This window comes from Actinia tenebrosa, unplaced genomic scaffold, assembly GCF_029948245.1.
Source record: "Actinia tenebrosa isolate PJP-AT-01 unplaced genomic scaffold, QUT_ActTen_1.0 PGA_scaffold17__23_contigs__length_9995812, whole genome shotgun sequence".
Lineage (NCBI taxonomy): Eukaryota > Metazoa > Cnidaria > Anthozoa > Actiniaria > Actiniidae > Actinia > Actinia tenebrosa.
The window spans coordinates 9567973-9589903 of NW_028292577.1; the positions used below are offsets into that span (position 1 = coordinate 9567973).

Sequence of the window (21931 nt, forward strand, 5' to 3'; positions counted from 1 at the left end):
TTGTGATCACTGTACACAGCCAGTATACAACCTAAATAGCACTCATTCTATTTCCATTGTTTAATTAGTGCTAAATAGTGCAAAATTTTGTGTGCTCTATCAAAGTGATGCTCCCAGGCGATGACCATGAAATAACACATTGAATAAACTAGTAATGAGACTTTTATTCTTACATACATTCATAAAAAGAATTCTAAAAGGGCTTAAACTTGGATGTTTAAGAAAATTAACTACCCTACATTTTAAAACAAAAGCATAATATAAACTATCAAAGATAAAAAGGAAAACTTACTAGAGGGCCGACAGTTCCTGATAGGTGCGATATGAATGATCGTGAATTAAGGTTAGCTATGGTTGATGCTAAAATGGTCCAAAACAAGGCATTTTAGAAAGTGTATATGGGAAATTTGAAGACATGAATTAATTTTTGTTGAAGTATGCCGTGTTTGTGTTAAGGTAGTAGTCGTAAGCTCTGGATTGCCATGACAACGAGAGCTGTAACTTATGTACGATGCATGAAGTATTTCTATAAAATGCTTCCTATAGGCCTTCGTCACCCCCTATTAATGCTAAAATCAACATTCCATTATTAAATCGATTAAAAATAACTAATACAGCCAATAGGCTGCACAAAATGTAATTTAAAAAACTCCTTGCACAACAGAAAGTAGGACTGAGTGCACAAACGCAAAACAAATACCTTGGAAATCAAACGACTACTAATAACAAACTAATATTAATAATCATGCAATCAGCTCATTCAACTCTGCACATTGCTAAAATACGAGTCTGCTCACACGAAGGTACGCTGGCTATAAGTTAAGGTAAACATGCTGCTATCTTAGTATGATAATACTATTCTGTCTATTGCCTGCAAAATATTAATTTCAGTTCCTATGGCTTCTTAGGCGCCTCGTCAAGAGAGTAAGTGAATATTAGCTTCCCCTACCCCACCCTAGTTGGTGAGGAAAAGTCCAAGAAAATGGACTGTTGGCTACATTTGTAATCATCAGTCCAGTTTCATCAACATTCTCTAGGCTAACCAATACTCTACCTACCCTCCCCCCCCCCCTGAATAAAGAAGTAGTAGAATCTGAAATCTTCAGCTATCATTAATGGTTATTTTATGCATCGTCAAGGTTTTTGGCTGCTTGCATCTCAGCTGAACGTCTAGTGTTAAGTTTTCCAGGACATGTAAACCCTTTCCCCTTGGATCTTCTCTTCTCACATTCAAGTCCATCCATCTATAACAGAAGCAAAAAATATTGGATTTGATATTCAAGGAACGATTGCCCTTGTATCTGTTGCTATGGTGTCTTTTATGGCTGAGAGACAGAGTAGCAGAAAACCTTTCATTACTTTTTTTGCATCATAATTAAGGAAAATCCTATCCTCTTGGCCAATTTAGTGCGGCATGATTTACCAATTCAGATTATGTCATCACTCTGGGATGAAATAATCTGCAAACATTATTGGTAAACAAAGAAATACTCAAGAAATAACACATGCACTGAAATGGAAAATGTCCCAAAAATAGGAATATCCTTATGACAGTAGTTAAAAACTTTGTATTGAGTGAGTGTTTCTTAGTTCAATGGGATAGCAAACAGATACAAAAAGCAAGAAAATAAAATGTATCCATAACTTAAAAGGATAGCCTAAGAAAACACATTTATAGTAGAGTACAAACACTATAGGTGTGCAACATAAATACCACTAAATACTGCTAAATTTTGCTAATCCTATTGTTTTCAATTGCTTACTGTTTATTACTAAATAGTGCAAAGTGTTGCACACTTTTAGTGTTTGTACTCTATAGGTTAGACCAAAGGTTAAAAAGACTAAGAGACTTCACACCAACACGTGATCCATGACATCAGGAGGCATGGCTGCCATCACGTGATGGTGCAAAAGTCTCTACAGTGTTAATTTAAGGTTTAAAAGAACTCAACAGTCAATGGATGTTTTAAGACTATAAGAAGTCATTTAAGAGTTGGTTATAATCAGACAAAAAGATTTAAGTTTAAGTTGCTATCATTGTCAATGAATCAAACTGCATTAGGAAATAGATCTTGATAAAGAAGAATGGTCAATTACTATATCACCAGCCAAGGAGTTTTGTGTCGAAGATTCAAAAATAAATGAAAAAAAGATAGGATGCAGTACTTGTCGCTTTTGATTTATGCTTAAAGTTTAAATTTAATTTTACCAAGTCATCCCCCTGACCCTTTGAAAAGTGCAGCCTACAGACAAAAACATTCACTACAAATAAGATAAAGTAGGCCAACTGGGTTACCCCATCATTAATATTCTCATTTTCAGGACGACTGTCATTAGTTTTTGAAGTGAGTTGTTATATGGATTACTCATGCAAAGGCACTTGAAATGTTCAGCATTAAAATGCCAAGAGACTATTAAGGATATAAGATTAGTAGTCAAATGATGAGTTAGATTATTTATTCAAGACAAGAGAGCTGATTTAGAAGTGATGTTTCAAATACAAGTTGTTGTATTCTATTGGGGTTTCAAAATGGGAGTGGAATTTCAAATTTGCCAATTCCACGAATATTTTGAAACCCCAATAGAATACATTGACGAGTATTTGACATGACATCTTATACTCTGTTATGGTTTGTTTTTATTTCAAAGTTCTAGTACTTTGAAATTGGTGCAGTTGTATTTGATGGGGGTTTCAAACTACTGCACATGGTACAAATAAGAAACCCTGGTTGATCGATGAGCTCATGAATAATAAATGAGTACAAGATATAAGCTTTATAATCAGAGTATTAGTGAAACCCATTTCATTAGCAGTGTATTAATCTAATTAAGGCTGCGTTGTTAACAAAATTAGCGGCACAACTTTTTGGAATAATGAAAATTTAGTACAAGAAAAGAAGAAGAAATAATGGCACTCACAAAATGTGATATGGCTTTCATTACGTGAAGGTTTATGCTGGGAAGTGAAAAGAGTGCATTTTATTAGTTATTTTAGTTTAACGGTTTATATAGTTTATGTATAAATTATGCTCATATATTATTTAGGGTGCAATATATACCAAAAACCTTGCATAATTAGCAATAGATATCATGATAAATACATCAAGCTGTAAGTCATGTAATTTTGATATAACATCTATTCTTGCTCTAAGTGCAAGATTAAAGTTTGACATCCTACATCCGAGTGACATGATATTATTTGGAATGAAACTGTAATGGAAAATTTCTCTTTTCAAAATCAGTTTTAGAACCTTGAAGATTTTTTGATCAATTTTGTGCAGCCATTCAGTATTAATTTTAAAATTAGGGTAAAAATTATTGTAAGAATTATAAAAGAGAACATTAGAAAAATAAGAAACGTTAAAAAATGATGAGAAAATAGGAAATTGCAAATTAATAATTAGCAGCTTAAAATGAAAGGTTTTATCCTTTTGGTTAATAATAATTGTGGTTTTTTTTTAAATGTTATTTTATTATTTTTTGATTTTAGAGGTTTTTCTTCTGCTTTAGATTTAAAATTTAAGCAAATAAAAATTCCAAGCACTAAAATTCAACAAAACAAAAGAATGGATAGGAACCTGTTCTAAATGAGTGAGCTTAGGAATGGCTTGGTATTTCAGCTTGTAGCGTGCTCAACCTAGAAGCAATGACCATAAATAACACAATCAACTTACAATGGCAAGCTAAGCATTTGTGCAGATATGTGGATGAATGTATCTGGGGCTAGGGTTTGTTACGACAGTGTATAATCTATTCCCAGGGAGAAGCTAATAGCGCAGCGCAGCCATGACGTCATAAAAACGAAGACAAAGGCAAAATTCGGACAAACAAACTTACAAGTTTACTTTCAGCAGATAATTTTCACAGCCGATCGCAGTTGATCTTAGTTTACATGGGTTATTATCGTAACTTTCAGTAAAAATAATAAAATCGGTTCGTATAATCCTCGTAGTGGTTAAACAGAATGCAATGTTTGTCCGAATCTTTAAGCTATTTTTAGAATCAGCACGCTGCGCTATTGATAGACCCCTTGCACTGAATCCTGAGGGGAATTGTTCTGGAGGAACAAAACAATGGATGCTTTTTTGCACAAGAAAAGACTGCCTATTTTTTTTTCCCCCCAGAAAAACTTCTCTAGGAAATCAATACAAGGGTTTTATTAAGAAATAATCTTGGTACGAGGTATTGACTGAGGCCTAAACCAAAAACACCTCTGTATCCTAACACTGGTATATATCGAATTTAAATACCCTGTAGAATCTAAAATAATATTAGGCTCAGAAAGTGTATTTAAAGCAAAACAGGAGAGACAGAAATAGAAAATAAATGAGATGAGATATAGCAGCAAACCTATATACTTGTTAATGTCTCAAGTTGTATTGATAATCCATAAAGGACATTTCAACCTTCCAACTATAAATGCCCAAGTGATTGTAAAATCCAAGTGCTCCTACAAATCTTGTTTAAAGTAATAAGTAAAGTGAAGTCAAAATTTTTCATAATTGCTTATAATAATATCTAGATAATGGAAATTAGAACTTGCTACTCACCTCATCTACAACTTCTTCAGCATCATTAACCTAAGAAATGATTTTTAACATCAGCAGGTAATTTAACAGTTGAGTGAGAGACTGAATATTGTTCGTGTAGAAAGCTATTTCCAAAAACGTTCAAGGAGCAAACAGCTATAGACCTAATCCACAGTTTTCTCATTTCAGATCACGTGTCATGCCCTAGAGTACCATAGCTTTGCTAACGGCTTCCCCATGAGAGGACACATGCATATGGATACAATTAAGAAGGAAATGACACATGATCTAAAATGGGTAGAGATTGAACCAAGACAAATTGGGTCAATTGATTGTACTTTGCAAGGGCGGATCCAGGGTTTTTTGAAGGGGGGGTCTCAGGGGTAAAATTTGTGGGCAAAGGAATCCCAGTCGCATTTTTACCACAGGAAGCCCATTTGACCTCAGGAATGACAGGGGGGTCGCGACCCCCCCAACCCTCCCCCTGGATCTGCCCTTGCTTTGGTAAACGTACAGTACTATGCTCACCTTATCATCGCCATTTTGAATCTTAAGATTCTCAAAACCTTCAATAGCCTCTACAGTCTCTCCTTCTGAGGTGACTATGCGATGTGAAGTTGACTGTTTGACGACACGAGTGCTTGTAACAATACGCTTTGTCGTGACCACTGATCTAGCATTCTCGCTTTCTGAGACAGTTTGCTCCTCTGAGTGGAGTGCATTTTCTTCTTTCATTCCTTTTACTTCCGAATTGGAAGTCTGATGGTGAAAGGTCTCGTGTGTTGAAGATTCTACCTTTTGTTCAGTCTTTACGCTTACTCCTTCATCTGGCATGACAACCACTTGCATTTCACTTTCATCTGTTTTTTCTGGTTCTGGTTCTTCTGGTTTTGTTTCTTCTTCAACCTCTTCTTTCTTCTCTTCAACATCTTCTTTCTTCTCTTCAACTTCTTCAGCTACTTCGGCAGCAGTGACTGTTGCGGCTGCAGCAGCAGCAGCCTTTTTCTCAGCCTTCTTCTTTTTCTTCTCGGCCTTCTTTGCTTTCTTCTCTTCGTCCTTTTCATCATCTGATGACGACGAAGATGAAGAGGAAGATGAAGATGAATCTTTTCTCTCTCTCTTCTCCCCTTCTGCCTCTCCTTCTACAACTTCAATTTCAACTGATTCAGGTGGTCTCATTCCCTCAGCAAGTTCAAGGACACACTCGGGTTTGAGGCTAAAAAAAGCAATTAAAACAAATGAGATTCAATAAAAGCAACAAAACTGCTTTCAATCTAAACTTTGGATGTACCTTACTCCTGGGGCAGCCATATTCATTTCCAGAGAATGTAAATCTTTTACTTATATCTGAGTAAACTCATCCTGAAGCACAACGTGAATCTGACAGACTGAAATTTTTTTTTCTCTCGCCAACATAAATAGATTGGTATACCAGACTGACATTTTGATTTTTTCTTTTGGAATAATGGAGTGGATTATCGATTGTGGAATTAGGAATTAGATTTTTAATGCGAAATTTACTTGAGAAGCTATAAAAAAATCCTCAAAAGATGCATGGTGGTAGTACTCATAGCCAGTAAGAAAGGCAGTCAAAAAACTGACCATGTTGATAAGGCATTTTTTTAAAAGTCAAGGTACAGTAACATGAATTAAATGTATTTTAGTATTTGTAAACAAATAAATAAACTTACAGGTCACTAGCAGTGAGAGAGAATCTCTGCAGTTCTGAAGGAGATCTGAGATAGAACCCTTGTCCACTGGATGTGAAGATGAGCGACTGGATGGCAATCTTGTCTTCCTTCTTCATACAAGACACCTTGAGCTGAAGTTTGAGGTGAGGGATGGAGTACACAGAGAGGTCTCCTTGGTTACTGAGACAAGCCAGGCAATGGTAAACCAAGCCTGAATCATCACTTTTGCTGTGTGCGTTAATGATGGAAATCTTGCGAACACGCGAACCATCAACAGCTGTGAGCTTCTCCTTATGGCGGGCTTTGAGGTGAGGAAGACTGAAGATCTTGAATTGTTCTTCCGAGCAAATGACAAGAGAGTGCTGTCCACTTGCTTGTCCTTCTGCACAAAAGAATCAAAAGTAAAATGAGGAAATCAAAGTCAGGCTTTCAAAAATCTTTTTTGCCTCATAAAACAACAGCAACAGCAGTGGCAAAAGATTCTGAAACTACTTTTTTACCTTTCTCATCCTCATCTGCCAAGTCTCCAAGTAATGGCAAGCCTTCCTTGTCAACAACAAATATGGCAACAACTGGAGCCTTGTGTCTGAGTTTGATTTCTTTTCCCATTTCTGCTTTCAATCCTTCTTCCTTGTTTTCTTCTCCTGGTAAAGTGATATTGTAGACGAAGATCTGGCCAGCATTTGTGCCAACCCACATGGATGGGTTGTGATGGACACCTAAAACCAAAAGACATTTTTTTAGTGTTGCAGTGCAAACGAAGAAAACAATTAATCCAAAAACAAGTCTATTCCAGTCTAAAGGTAATCAATTTTTGTCCACATTTGAGTTTTTCCTTTTTTCAGAAAAGAAGGCTATTAGCAGAGGTTACCTCCACCAACACCTGACTGGATTTCGAGATAATCAAGTTTGTTTCTCTCAAGCAGAGACCTTTTGGTATATATCAAGGTAGCTACATTCATATGCAAATTATCTATATAGTATAAATTCAACTGCAAAATGATTGTGGTGTTCAAAAACATAGAAGTCGAGATTCAAATAGTCCCTTTTGCAATTGTGTAATATTATTAAGTATTCTTCATAATCATGTTTTCATTTTGTCATGTTAATTTAATGACAAATCTAAATAAAAATACTAAACCAACAATTTTATTTTGAGGATAATATTAAAGTTGTTGCTGCCTTATATAGCCTTACCATCCTTCAAGAAAGTGTCGACAAAGTAGATGCAGCGCACCATGCTCAACATGGTCTCATCAACACGGTTCTCATGCACAAGGCGTTGGACTGGAGGAGCAGATTCGGCAGGAGATGATGCTGCTGCCTCACCCTCTTCGCCCTCCTTCTTGGGCGTTTCCTCAGTCTTCTTCTTCTTGCTTCTTCGGAGACGCCTGAATGAGTCCCTGATGGATTTTTTTAGGGACTTCTTCCTTGCGATTGGTTCTCCTGTGTTGGAAAGTTCTGTGGATTGGAGAATAAGAAACTTATTCAGAGTTCTGCTAAATTTGAAGATGCATAAAGTAGATAAAAACTTTATTCCAAATAAGTGATTTTATTTAAATTCCATAGAATTTAGTATGCAGTAACTGTGAGGGTTTTTGTCAGATTTACACTCAAAATTCTGGTACCCACCCATTTATGAAGCTACAATCTACGAATAAAATAATGAGACCCCTAATATTATTAATTCCTAATCTCATGGAAATATTTGTAAAATTTTGCTCTAAAATTTATCATCCGATACTATAAATCCCCCTCCCCATTATCAATGTTGTTTCACCTAATGATTGGTGGCGGCACATCGGCATTCGTCTCTTCAACACTGTTAGGGAGAGGGGGGTTGGAGGAGAAAAGTTGGTTCCTAAATGGAATTGCCCTTTCTGGGTTGACCAAATCTTGAGGTATTTTTTCACCATTTGTAGAGTGGGTACCATACGAGTCCTATGCTTTGCCCAAAAATACTAGTGTATTGGCCAGGAGTTAAACTTGTGATCTGGTAAACACCATTCCAGTGCATTACCATTAGGATACTGCAGTTATTTGAAAGTCTTGTTTAATTAACTACATAGTTTTCAACCTACCTTCTTCAGAAACTGTACACTTGGTGGTAACCACTTTCTTGTTTTCCATGTCAACCAGACCAAATCCATGGCAGGTACCAGCAGCTAATGCATTCCAGGCAGAGTGGTGTGCAAGGGCAGTGACAGGTGCAGCAGGAATAACCTGTAGGACCTGTTTTGGCTGAAAGCCACGAGGAACTGTGATCTGTCCTTCTCTGAGGGTGAGTGGCCCATGTCCTTTCCACTGGAGTCTTTCTTTGTCTTCAACCAGATCAATTTCTATAACCTTGATTTAAAAAAATTCTATATTAGTAATTGAGTTCGAGATACTCCAATGGTGTCCACTTTGCATTTCCTTTCATTCCCATTTTTTTCTTTTTGAGGAAGAGAGTAAAATACTATGAAATGCTTCAATAGCTTTCACCAATGATGATAGCAAAAAAAAACATCAATCCTACCTGGAGTTCAACGTTGTTCTCGTCATCACTAATACCATACTGCACAACCTGGCCACCATTTCCAGCCACAGTAAGTGTCTTGCTAACGCTACACAGGAGGATCTTCTGGACAGCAAAGCGTGGATCATCTGTGTAGGGATCATAATTTCCAACCTTCTTGAATGGTGGCCATCCTTCTTCTTCAACCTCTTGTGCTCCATTGTCGTGAGCCTCATGATCACTGACGAACATCTTGGAGGTGTTTAGAGTGTACATCAAACTCATCTCAACCAGTGAGACATCCCAGAAGCGGACTGATCCATCTTCATGACTGAAAAATATTTATAACGAACTTCATCATGCTTTATTCTACTTCTTTTAATGTAACTTCTCATGTAACTGTTAAAGAAAGTATACTGTAGGCTATGACACAGTCTGAAATGGGAAAACATTACGCCCAAGTGGATTTTGGTCCACAGCAGGCTATGTGGGTTTTCCCTTGGAATAAAGGCTAGTTAAGGAAAAATAAAACTGATAAAATGTCGTGAGGATTTGAAATGAGATGACAAAGTGGAAATTAAAGCATTTGTTGTCTTTGGTTTAACTGTCGGTGAGATTTGGGAAAATAAACATGCTGCAAGACCATAACCATGACGCTAATTGCTCCCAAGTATTTGCTCTTCATCAAAAGCATTAAGTAATGACATCACAATCTCAACTCTTCTTAAATGCAGGAAGGTCAAGATTAGATTTAGATTAGATTTCATGTTATGTGCTAAAGCAAAAGAGATTTAGAAACAATTCAAAAAATTATTTGGAAAAAAGAAATTGTTCTTTCATTCATTCACTAATCAACCAAAAACCTTTAAAAAAATGGGAGAGAATAGAGATATGAAACATGAGCGTACCCAGTGATTAACATGCTCTTCTCGTCAGTGCTATCAAGCAGAGGATTGCCACCAGTCACAGGCCATTCCTATAAATTAAAACCATGAACATTAAAATCCTGGTTCTAAATGTTTTAAATAATTTGTGTAATTTATCACATTTTTATCTTATTTAACTTTGGCTAATCTTTGGCTAATGATAGACATTAACAGATAAGCTTCCCAATAGTTCATTTTGGCCTGTGCTTAATGTTTTTAGGTCACATCATTTTCTTGAAAAGACCTTGATTTCAATAACAATGATCGCCTTTACATCATCAGAAAGTTAATAAATATTGCAATTAGATCATCATATTGTATTTTCTGCTGCAGGAACAAAGAATGGAAGAGTCCTGAGTTAATGCAGTATTAATAGTCTTCATTTTTTTTTTCTTTTTCTTTTTGTCATTTGTCACGTTTTGTATTCAATTCAAGTAGCCAATTGTAAATTACTTATACGTAGAGAGATTTAAGATTGTATTCGGGCAAAACTCAATAAAGTTTTCCTCATCATTATCACTATCATTATGCTCTCCTTAAGCAACGTTTGTTAAACAAATAAATGATGCTATAGAAGTCTAAAATGGAAAAACATTACACCAAGACAAAAAGGTTTGTGGAACCAGGTTTTAAATTGAGGAAAACGGAAGTTTGTATAAGAAATCTTTACCTCTTCTGTGTACTCTGATTTCATCTGTTCCTTTCCTGCGGCAGTAATCTGGTCCCATAGTTCATTGGAACATCCATGACAATGGAAGGAGGTAGTGATTGGGGATGAGTGAAGGCAGATTAGGTATGGCTGAAGAAATGTGGGATACCTGGAACAACAAAAGGATCATTAACATTGATATCAAAATCTATAATGTACTTTGGAGGAATAAAATTTGTGAATATGACAAAGAAACCAAATAGTTCATAGCAACTCTGTTCAATATTATTCATTAACAGGTTCTTAAAAGGTTCATTTTTAAAAAAATTTTCAAGTACAACATCTCACAAAAATACAGCACAAATTGAAGTATTTCAGAATAATAAAAAAACCTCAAAACAGCACGCAACATTAATTCACATTACTAGAATATAAAAGCTTATTTTGAGCCTTGTCAATGACATTTTTTCACATTTCTATTCTCAGTTATCTGCTTAGAGCTATTTGTTAGATTCCATGAAACCCAAACTCAAACCTACCCTTGTTCTTTTGTCTTCAAGTCAATGACCACAAATTCTTGTTCGCACAAAACAGCAAGACATGCTGGCTCTGTGGATCAGACAAACCATATTAATATAATAAAATGTATTCTAGTGCAAAATATGTAAGCTTTAGAATAATGTGTGACAGAAATAACAGAAGCAAAAAAGTTATTATTGTAGAAAGATTTGATCTAAACTGCAAAACGTAACTAATTGTTGGATACTCAAGTAAAGACAAAAGAAAACAATAGAAAACAATAGAATAAATTTTGATTAGACTATTTCATGTCTTTAATTAAATAAAACAATTAAACCCTGCAAGGGAACCGTTCATAATTTATGGGTTAGGGAAACTATGCAGATTCTGGGTTTTGAAACATCTTTTTAGTGGTCTTTTTTAAAATGTATTTTTTTGACTCCCTAATTTTAGAATATGACTAATATAATTTCATAATGACCCAATTAAAAAAAGGCCCCCTGGATGTTGGAAAATTTATCCTTATTCGTGTGCGGGAAACCTGTTGTATTCTTTGCTAGCTTCGTTTTATTAAATACAGTAACTAGGGTTCTTTTGTTGTTTCTATTGGATTACGTAAACTGTGTCCGTTACTCGAAGGACGAGCCAAAAATTACTGTCTCTCAAAATTCATGTAGCCCAATAACTCATAAATTATGAATGGTCCCTAGGGATGAATGCAGCCAAGATGAAATACCCTTGGAAGAAAATCCAAGGTCAACACAAAAGGTCATGGGATTCTGCCAGCCATTGGTTTAATAATCTATTCAAATTGCTACTTAGACCCTATTTTTCTTAGGATAATCATAATCATCTCAGCTGGATAAAGAATACAGAGTACTACTCACTGTTGGTATCCGGGTTTGAGATGACGAGGAAATCCACAACTCTGGAAGAGAAGTCAAACACAACTTGTGTAGAGGAACCAGCCTGCATGAGGGATACAGCGTTCTTATCACCATAGCTGGCTCTCGGCATTCCACCAGCGAATAAAATGGTATTGTCTTGCCATTCTACTTTAGTAATGGCTTTGCAGGGGAACGGGCCAAATGGTGTTGAGGTTTCTTCAGTTGTGATGGCTTCATTGTCAAAAGACCAGATGCTCTGGCTACCGTCGGCGTGCGAGCTGATGAACTTGTCTCCAGTCTCGTTCCAGCTTATGCTCTCAAGATCAATGGAATTGGGGAATGTATGTTGTACGTTACATGACGCATGATTCCACAAGACAATCAGCCCCTTTTTGTATCCAATAAGAATCTAGGGGGGAAAAAGATTAAATATGTAAGCAACTGACAACCAAACAGATTTTTTAGATTTATTGTAATTCAAAGGAATAGAGCTTGGGGTTTCTGTACAAATATTACTGCTGCTACAGTTGATTTTATACCAAATAAGATTGAAACTTAATCTTATATTTTACGACCATCATCACAAGTTCTAATTCCATGTAATGGGCTCTTCTGTGATGTTTGAGAGCTGTCATGAGACTCAATGCAATTTAGGACAAAGATTAAAATAAAGCCGTTTGCCTGCCAAAATTGTTTTGCACTAATGGCTGTCAGTGATACTTTTGACAGTGGTCTTCATAGAATCAAACTATTCAGAATTGACCTTAATTGTTCCAATTGTCATCAATGGTTTTATCTTACATGTTCAGATATTAACACCTTTTGTATTGATCCATTCTAAGCTTTAAAGAAGTGGAAGAGTATGAAAAATTCAAGGTTGTCAGTAAAGTTTGTTTTAGATTTATTAGCAATTTCCACCATGTTTAAAATACATATGAATTCCCAAACAAAGTCCAATTTCATGACTATTTTATTCTGGAATTTGCTAAGCTGATTAGAGGTTTTGGATGCTTCTAATTGAATACATTCCCATGTCTTTAATTTCAAAAACCTCTGTTCAAGTGTTGTCCTTGGGTTTACCTTTTGGGGGTCTTCAGGGTGTTCCTGAATAGCCTCTACTGAGCCAGCATTTGTTTTATTCTCTTCTTCAACACTAGATACAGAACAAAACAGATAAAATGCCTAAATTAAATTATATTTATGCATAAATTAATTTCAGCTTATTTCAATATATACATATTCTTATTTTATACAATCACAATAATATAATATATATTATATATATAATATAATACATATTATATTATATATATAATATATTTTTATCTTATTCTTATAATTATTAAATATATACATAATCTTATTAATTTCATCTTATTTCAATATATATATATATATTCTTATTGTAAGAAATCTGTGAATCAATTTTCCGTAAGATAGTGCTCAATACATCGATACAAGTAGAGCAGAATATTTGTTTGAGAAGAAAAATGTTGTCTTGACTTTTTCTTCTCAAACATATATTCTTATTGTATATATATTTCATTTATTTATTGGCTTGTAGGTCTTAATTGAAAATACATCCTTGCCAAAGATCTTTGGATGTTATTTTAAGGCTTAGAAAAAGGATTCTCCTTTGAGCCAGACCCAAGTTAATTTATTTCAAATTGATTTTCGATATTTAGTCTGGTCTATACTAATAATTCAATGCAAAACTAACCATCAAACAACCAATCAATATACATAATTTCCAGACCAGACCATTTCATCTCTGAATGATAACTTAAATAACATTGTCTACAAAAATAGTTTTTTTCTCTATGTATTACTTATAACTTACGACTAATACAAGATATTGGCAACAAGTAAAATCATGAAAAGAATTTTTTCCCCCAAGTGCCACTGAAGTGTATATTTTGCTATTTAAAGAGCAACTAAAAAAGGCCAAAATCTGGACATTAAAAAAGCGATTTTCTTGGTAAATAAATATCTTCATTTGTGGAAAAAATCCCCTTTGTTAGATGACACATGATGGATATAGTTGATATTTTATTTGTCAAGACTGTCCATAAATTTAGACAGCTAGTCAAATAATGTTACCAGTTTTCAAGACAAGAATTTTTTGAGGGCACACAAGTTGCCATGACAATCTGTCAAAACTTTGTAACAATGTCATCGTGGGGACTAATGGTGTCAACACCATTATTACAAGTTTTATAGACCCTAAATTAATTTTTTGTTGGTTTACAAATAGCACTGATACACATTACAAAATGACATGTCTTAAGACAATATTTTTCTCAATGGGTGTGTACTGTGTTTATAAGTCAGCTATTTATAGATACCAGTAAAAGGTCTGTGGGATTTCAAAACATTGGTGTTGTTCAAGGTATAAATTCTTAACTTTACACTACAGTTGTCACGACTTTAGGGACCACCCGTTAGATAATTGAGCAGGGGGGGGGGGGGGGGGGGGCCAAAAAAATATCAAGTAAGCACTTCACAAATGAGGGAAAAAAATTGCACAAACCTCTCCTTTCACTAGAGAAATATTGAGCAAAAAAAAAATTGCAGAGCTTGTCATAGAAGAATATATATTAAGCTACAAAATCCTAGAAGCCCTTCCCCCCTTGGTTATCTAAAGGTCCTTAGTGTATGTTTTGCTTTTGAACTAGTCTAGACCTGTAGAAATACATCTGTTAATGCAGGAGGAAGTATCTATTTGAGATTTATGAAACATACCTCTGCATGACGACATCTTGGTAGATGACATAATCTTGGAGCTCAAAAGAGTTGATATCAAGTAAGTAGATGTTTCCACCTTCTGTGCCAAGGAGTAGCCGATTTGTCTTCATAGACAGGAAGCATACTGAGATCTTCTTGAGTCTGATTAAAGAGAAAAAAAGAGGTGTTGTACTCTTTCTAAAAGAATCTGTAAAAGTTGGGTTATTGTAGTCACAGTCTGACATTCTTCTATCGCAAGTTGTTCACGTGAAAAATCTGGCACAAAGTAAGAAAGTCAAGAACAAAAACAATTTTTTTTACATTAAAGGTAAAGTTATTGTTTGTTTTCATGTCTGACCCCAGTCTAGAGATAAGAGTGTCTAAATTCTATCAAACCCTATAATAATAATATATTGTATGGATAAAAATACCATCGAAGAAACCAATATTAGCCTCTTAAAATCAAAAATCAAATTGTAGCAAAAAACTAATTTCTACAAAGAAACTTCAGTCCATCCAGAGCATGAAGGAATGCCTACAGATTTCCCATCTTTCTTAGCTTTTCTGACCTTCAACACTTGACTTAGTAAAGTTTTAATCAATAATTGCTTAATTTGGTCAAGGTTTCAGCTGCTATTCATTGGTATTAAATACGCAGAATTACTGTAAAAAACAAAAGTTTTTAAAAAATCTGAATTTGATGTTTTTAGCCAGGCACTCCATCACATTACTATCATATATCTTGATTAAACATCATCATTCAGCCATAAATTAGTTTTCAATTTTTCATATGGATTCTGGTAAGTATTTCATGTCATATCTATCAAATGCATCCGATAATTATGTAAATGTCCAACATTTCTTTACTCAGTAGTATTATTGATGTCAAAATGTGGTTTTTGATTAGGGAACAAAGTTTAAGCAAAGTAAATACTTGAAAAATCATAACAGTTATGATTTAATATGATAAGTTATGGATTGTGTCATCTCTTTGAGAACCACATTCCTTGTTTGTTTGCTACATCTCAAATGTAACTAGTGAACAAAGAAACAATGCTCAAGGGAATGACATATGGCCTGAAACTAAGCTAAAGAAAACAATAAATTTAAAGTGTCATGCCTCATTTTTTGGGAGAATAAAATTAAGATAAATGTGGTGCAAGGAAACTTTTCATCAAAGCTAGGCCATTCTTACCTTCCTTCTAGGGTGCACGTCTTCACCTCTTCAAGGACAGATTTTCCTTCTTTTTTGTTGACTTCCCACAGGTGAATACTGTTTTGTTCTCCATCGTCACACACACTGATTATTCTTCCCTGTGGAATAAATTTTAAAATGTCAATAAAACTGCCTATTCTTCGATTCTATGACAGAACATTTGACTTTTTGGTTCAAATCTTTCAATCTTGAGTTGCCAACTTTGAGACAAAAAAAAAAACAGTCTCAAAAGTCAGTGTGGTCACTCCTACCATTTTACCATTGTTTTCATTGCTATGAGTGACCGAGACAACATTTGCGACAAGGAAATCAGACAATACGCTGCTGTCAACCAAATAAATTGTTCTGTACCTCTGAAAAGGTACAATGTTTTTAAATGCAATTTGTAATTTTCATTTCAAACATAGACTGAATGAATCTGGACTTTCCATATTGGTATCCTCTCAACACAGACAGGAGTCAGGCTGCCTATAGATGCTGAAATAATGCTACACTTTAGTGCTAACTAGAATAAGAATTAAGAAATGCAGCTAAGTAATTACCTGACATGGAGGTTTTAATATGAACACAAACATAATTTATTCTCCAGACAGATGTTTTACAAGTCATGGTTGATAATCATAGTCAATCAAGTAGAATATTTATAAATATAGCTATAAGTTTATTTGAAAGACAGACGTCAAGGTTTTCAAGTCCCATTTAATTAACACCCATTCATTCTGTCATCCTGATAAAATTTCTCATCTACACCATTCAAGTTAACAACAGACAATTTTATGATCAGGAAATGAAGGGTTTTATCTACAGGAAAATCATTCTCCTATTACCAGAAAACAAGAACTTAGTTTTCAGACAGTAAAGACATAAAATAATACCACTTCTTTAAGGCTGGGTGGCAACTTGGCAAGAAATAGACAGTGTTTGGCAAGGTTTGTATGTTCACCACAATACAAAAATGTGTTGGTTTAGTAATGCAAGCAGTTTTCTTAAATACACAAATAGGCACTTGGGCAATGCCTGAATAACCAGATCTATGAACCCTGGCGCTTTTTTGTAACATTTTGTAACATGACGAGTATGACCAATACCTAAAAGAAGGTAATGGATGATTCTAGATGGTATTGATGAAGCAATGTTATCAATATAATAGTCTGGGATGTAAGCAGCCTTATTTTACAAGACTTAAATCTACCATGCTAAATGAAAGTGAAAATGATCTACATTTAATGAGGATGATTTAATAGTGGTGATAATGAATTCTGCAAAAAAAACCTTTTTAAAAAAACTCAAGTATCAATTTCTTACATTTTTTTATTAATATTTTTACTGACTAGTGTACAGTGTATAATACCAAATTACTTTATAATACTCATAAGAGCACAATATCAGTTCCAACCACAGATTTAAAAATACATTTATTTTTCAAGTACTGGTAAAATGGACATTTAGACATATGCAAGTGGTTTCAAGAACAACACTAGCCAGTACCCTGGAAACCTAAATAAGGATTGTTGAGTGCAAACATATAAATTTATATCAATCATATTATGCTAACCCTTGAGTTATCAACCCATGTATGTAAAATCACATGCCGTTCAATAAAAGGTTATATAATTCAAAGGTGTAAATCGTACTTAGACATGCAATTCTGCAATCTAAAATTCATCTAGAGTACTTATATTCAAAGCCTATATTCAACAATATCTTAACACTCACACCAATAATAATATAATTACAAATAGGTAATGTCCAATTCCAACAAATGCGAATATTTTCAATCTCAAAATTTAATTTGTTTTTAAAATATTCAATTTACAATCCCTGTTCTGCTCTGGTAAACCAATTTGGGTACAAAAAACTGAAGATAATATAAGATATAACTTGTACATTTTCCCCATATACCTTTCCAGAAAATATACTTTCTACCAAGTTTGTAAAATAATCATACTATATGCTTAAAGAAAAACTGAAAATCCAATACTGCTATGGCAAACAGCAGTGGATTTGGCTAACCATGGAAGTCTTATGGCATGAATTCTTAAACTCCGATCTATTTATAAAAGTTGATTTTAGTGTTACTATATACTAGCTAGCTTTTCAATCCTAGGAAAAAACCCTTTAATTTTGCAAAAGCCCCAGGGATAATTTTATCTTGCACCTCAAACAAAATTTGAAACACTTTAGAATCAGTGAAATGAGAAATATTTTTGTATGCAATTGGATTTTGCAAAGCAATATTGCTCAATGAAAAGTTATAAAAGCACTTGAAAATCAAAATCCCAGCAGACAGACATCTTATTATGCTAATGATGATCCAAATGCAAACAAAATCCTTGCAATTCATACAAGATTTTTATTTGAGGTCTCTAGACCATAGATAATATTAACCTCAAACCTTAACATTTGGTAGTCTACCACAAACTTCAAAACAAAGTTGAAAAAACAAAATCCAAAAAAACACCAGTAAATCACAATATATTTGTACAGATTTTAAAGCAATAAAATATATTTTCTGAAAGGATTTAATACAGCTTTTAGGAAGTAAGAACAATTTAGTTTGTATTTGTTCACTAATAAGGAAAAGTCTTAGAATAGACACAGAGGGGAACACAGAGGGTGGGTAGGACACGTACTGTACTATACGAGATCAGGGGTCTTGCCTCTTATTTTTTTCCAGGCCCATGCTGATAATGATAGGCAAAGAACCTTTTTATACAGGCTAAAATACAGACAAATAGCGCAGCGCAGTCGTGACGTCATAAAAACGAAGACAAAGGCGAAATTCGGACAAACAAACTTACGAGTTTACTTTCAGCAGATAATTTTCACAGCCGATCGCAGTTGATCTTAGTTTACATGGGTTATTATTGTAACTTTAAGTAAAAATAATAAAATCGGTTCGTATAAATCCTTGTAGCGGTTAAACAGAATGCAATGTTTGTCCGAATCTTTAAGCTATTTTTAGAATGGTACAAAACTTCACAAAATAATTATAATTTGAGCCAAATGGTTCAGATACACCGGATCAGTTCCTGTATACAGTATTCGAGTTTTACAATGAGAGTCAAATGACATTATTTTGAATTTCTAATTGAAGTTGTCAATCTGTCCTTTGTTCTCAAATTCACAAAGGTTTAAGAATCGTATACAGAATTAGGGTTGAATACTGTTTTAAGTGCAATTTTGAAAATTTTTGGATGTAATAATCTTACAGAACATATATTTTTTTATAGTTATGCATTTCAAATCCCATGACCAAAGCCCCACCCTAATGTTGCGAACAACTCCCTTCAAATGGAACTTGCTAGCGGCGTTCCAATTCAATAGTGGCGGTTAGGATTCTATTTACCTGTTCTGGAAGAAAGTGTAGTTCCTGTATTCTTGTTTCTTCTTGATGAGACGCAGTTAGTTCAACTCCTGGCTTTCCATAGCTGTTAAATTTGAAGTTAAAGAAACAAAGGTGTCGCCATTTTGAAGCTCAATATGAAAACTTATTTCAATCTAACCTCGAAAAAATATATAAACTAATACAAAAATAAAATTCTAGGGTAAATAGCTGTATTTTCAAAGATAGGAAATCGGTCTGCAATAATAGGAAATCAAAGAATAAGACAATCGATAATATGTAAGCTGCGCTGAAGCGAGATCAGACTGGTCGTACGGTCTACTCTATTCTTGCAAGTAGAAATATTATTAATTGCCTGCAAACAAACTAAACACAACTTCTCAAAGTTCTCGCTTAAGGTTTCGAACTCTTTGACTTACGGTAGCAGTTTTTAGGGCAAAAAGCTTCAAACACCTCGGAAAATAGAGAAATAAATATTGGGGATTGGAGTCGCCGAGAGGCTTCAATGATAAATATCGGCTAGCTCGCAGTACAATTTATTCTCAGATCAAAGATTAAGGAGCTCCATAAGATAATTTTCCCCTTTGGGAAACTATAAATTGGGAAAAATTCCTCAATACAATAACCTGCCTTTATTGGATTTTTATACGGATAAAATGGAAGGAGGTGTATAAAAAAATTCAAGGATTTAAGCTTACTACGCGTGTAGCAAGGACAGTCGACTGAAACCGAGAACAAACTCATCTAAAGTCCATCATTAAATAAATTCACCATGGAAAAGTACTGTTATTATAAAATTTAAGATGCTCCGTGAAGCACCGAAGCGATTACGTGAGACTTTTAGGGAGTAAGAATTTCAAAATGGCGAGCTGCATATTGCCCAACAATTTCCGTTGTCCCTCAATGTTTATTCAACATATCGCTAAGTATCAAGCAACAAAAAAATCCCCCAAACCCGCATATTTCTGAAGGTTTCAGGGTTTAAATTTCAGGTTTTTTTCGCGAATGAGTGACTCAAATTCATGGAAAACCAGCCCTTCTTTTCGCACCAACCCAGTCGCATGCAGAATTCTTACTCGCAAAATCTATAAAATTACGGCGTTCATTCTTTGGGGTCCTAATTTTGAGTGCATTAAAATCGCATTTAGATCCTTTTTGAGGTTAACGTTTCTCGATAAAAATCCAGAGCTTTTGAAAATATATATAAGTCCGGGTTCTATTCGAGTGATTTTATACCGCAAATTTATTCAATTTTGGGCGTTAGAACGTGTTCCTCGAGACAAAAGCTCGCGTCCGTTCAGAATCTAACTGTCTGGAAGACTGTGAATTCAAACTCAACCACTAAAGCTTCAAACTGAAAGGATACATTCTGAGAGTTCCATCCTCTGTACCAATAGCTAGCAGATGCAGCTGAGGATCGTGAGCTAGAGCGCTCGGTTTGTGTGGAAATCCATGTTCGATAGTCTAGAAAGAGAGCAAAGCACATGTCACACGCGGACTCCGAATCGCTACTTGAGCATTGTGGAAATTTGGAGCTTTACCTTGTTGAAGACAAACAGTTCATGTCCCTCTTTATCCTTTATGTGGGTATCGGTAGACTTTCCACGATATCTCCGTACAAGCTTCAACATATTTGGTGCTGAGAGTAAGCTGAAATTCAAAATCCGCCAAAGCACACGAATTATTTATAAACGAGTTCCAGTGGAGGTTGAGCAGACTCGATTCAAATTCAATCACGCCTTGCACAGAATATTGGGCTTGAGTCACATGACACCCTGTCAATCAAACCAAGCCGAGCCAATCAGAGCTCAACTCTAGATTAGCGCGCCGAGCAAGTTCATTTCAGCTGTCGACATGCTATTGGCTTTTCGTTCAATGTCAAACAAAGTTGAGAGAAATTTTTTGCGAAGTATTTTTTGTGTGTATTTAAGGAAGTTTGAATAAATTTACCAGCTTTATCCTTTGTGATAATATTTATTTATTGCACATGATTGTGTGATGTTTTTGTAGTGACGTGGGACTGTTTGGGCCCTAGAGATTTAAAAAGTTCTTTGGGTTTTTACGCGCTAAAACCTCTGCGCCCAAACCAAAGCGGCCGCAAAGCAACCAAGCATTAACTTTGTACCTAAGCGAAATACCTGCTTACTTTTATACATTATACAAAAATATCAACCATTCCTATTTTTTTCATGGTTTTTGGTCATAGCTTTGGCTAGCTTTATTTGAATGTTTCATTAGCCACGTGTGCTAAAAATACACCTTCCAAAACAACGGCAATATGCAAATTTCACCCAAACGTCCCAGGCGCCAGTCCGAAATTTACATCTGATAACAGTGACACCGGGTCGAGAGAAGTCGTGTATCTTTAGACTTAAATTCCGACATTTTCCCCAAATTTGAGGGGTTGAGAATATTTTAAGTTTTTGTTGGTGAAAAAAATTCCCGAAACGGAACCGACATTGTTATGTTTTGTAAGTCGATCACTGAGTTTCGAACAAGGCAGTTTGCTATTACTTGCTGCGGCTTGTAATACCACTAACGGAGTTATTTTTAAACATGAATAACATCTTAAATCTGAATTTGATTTTAATAAATAAAATGCAATTCTCATTGACAAAGTATTATATTACAATGAATTAGACACTAATGATTCTTAGTCGTGATCATTGTCTCTAAGTATTTTCACTCAATATTTTTTTGTGATCAGTATATATACTATTACATGTTACTCCGAGTTGAACAAAGAAAAATATTTATAAAAGTCAAATTATCGTAGTAGATAGTATTTTGCCTATTTGTGAATCTTTTATTTAAAATGATATTCATTTTTTATTCAAGTAAAGACATAAATTTTTCGAAGGTATTTTCTCGGAATAATAGGGTTTGATATTTAAATTGCGTTGAATATGAATAAATATTGATGAACATACTCTTGTTTAATAGTATG

General features: G+C 34.7%; 1 protein-coding gene across 2 annotated transcripts; it reads right to left on the reverse strand.

Moving 5' to 3' along the window:
- Positions 1 to 144: 144 nt before the first annotated feature.
- On the reverse strand, positions 145 to 20716 carry LOC116296285 (lethal(2) giant larvae protein homolog 1). 2 transcript variants are annotated; one of them, XM_031704303.2, is made up of 19 exons: positions 20526 to 20716; positions 20351 to 20448; positions 18988 to 19069; positions 15618 to 15736; positions 14441 to 14584; positions 12779 to 12851; positions 11699 to 12107; positions 10832 to 10901; positions 10314 to 10461; positions 9626 to 9693; positions 8739 to 9048; positions 8302 to 8566; positions 7418 to 7681; positions 6721 to 6939; positions 6221 to 6602; positions 5058 to 5745; positions 4551 to 4580; positions 3579 to 3637; positions 145 to 1244 (listed from the first exon to the last, which is right to left on the reverse strand). In XM_031704303.2, the coding sequence occupies exons 1-18, from the start codon at positions 20613 to 20615 to the stop codon at positions 3617 to 3619; spliced, it is 3480 nt and encodes a 1159-aa protein (XP_031560163.2). In that variant the 5' UTR covers positions 20616 to 20716; the 3' UTR covers positions 145 to 1244; positions 3579 to 3616. The 2 variants fall into 2 exon arrangements, with proteins under 2 accessions (XP_031560163.2, XP_031560162.2); XM_031704302.2 differs by lacking the exon at positions 3579 to 3637.
- Between the last annotated feature and the right edge of the window lie 1215 nt (positions 20717 to 21931).

What these genes read in the sequence shown, in the direction of transcription:
- LOC116296285 (XM_031704302.2), bottom strand. Translation starts at nt 20,615, where the DNA reads ATGTTGAAGCTTGTACGGAGATATCGTGGAAAGTCTACCGATACCCAC. An exon ending in ACGTGCACCCTAGAAGGAAG is followed by an intron (nt 14,585 to 15,617) that starts GTAAGAATGGCC and finishes CTCTTTAATCAG; the next exon opens with ACTCAAGAAGATCTCAGTAT. An exon ending in CTGAAGAAGTTGTAGATGAG is followed by an intron (nt 1,245 to 4,550) that starts GTGAGTAGCAAG and finishes CTTCTGTTATAG; the next exon opens with ATGGATGGACTTGAATGTGA.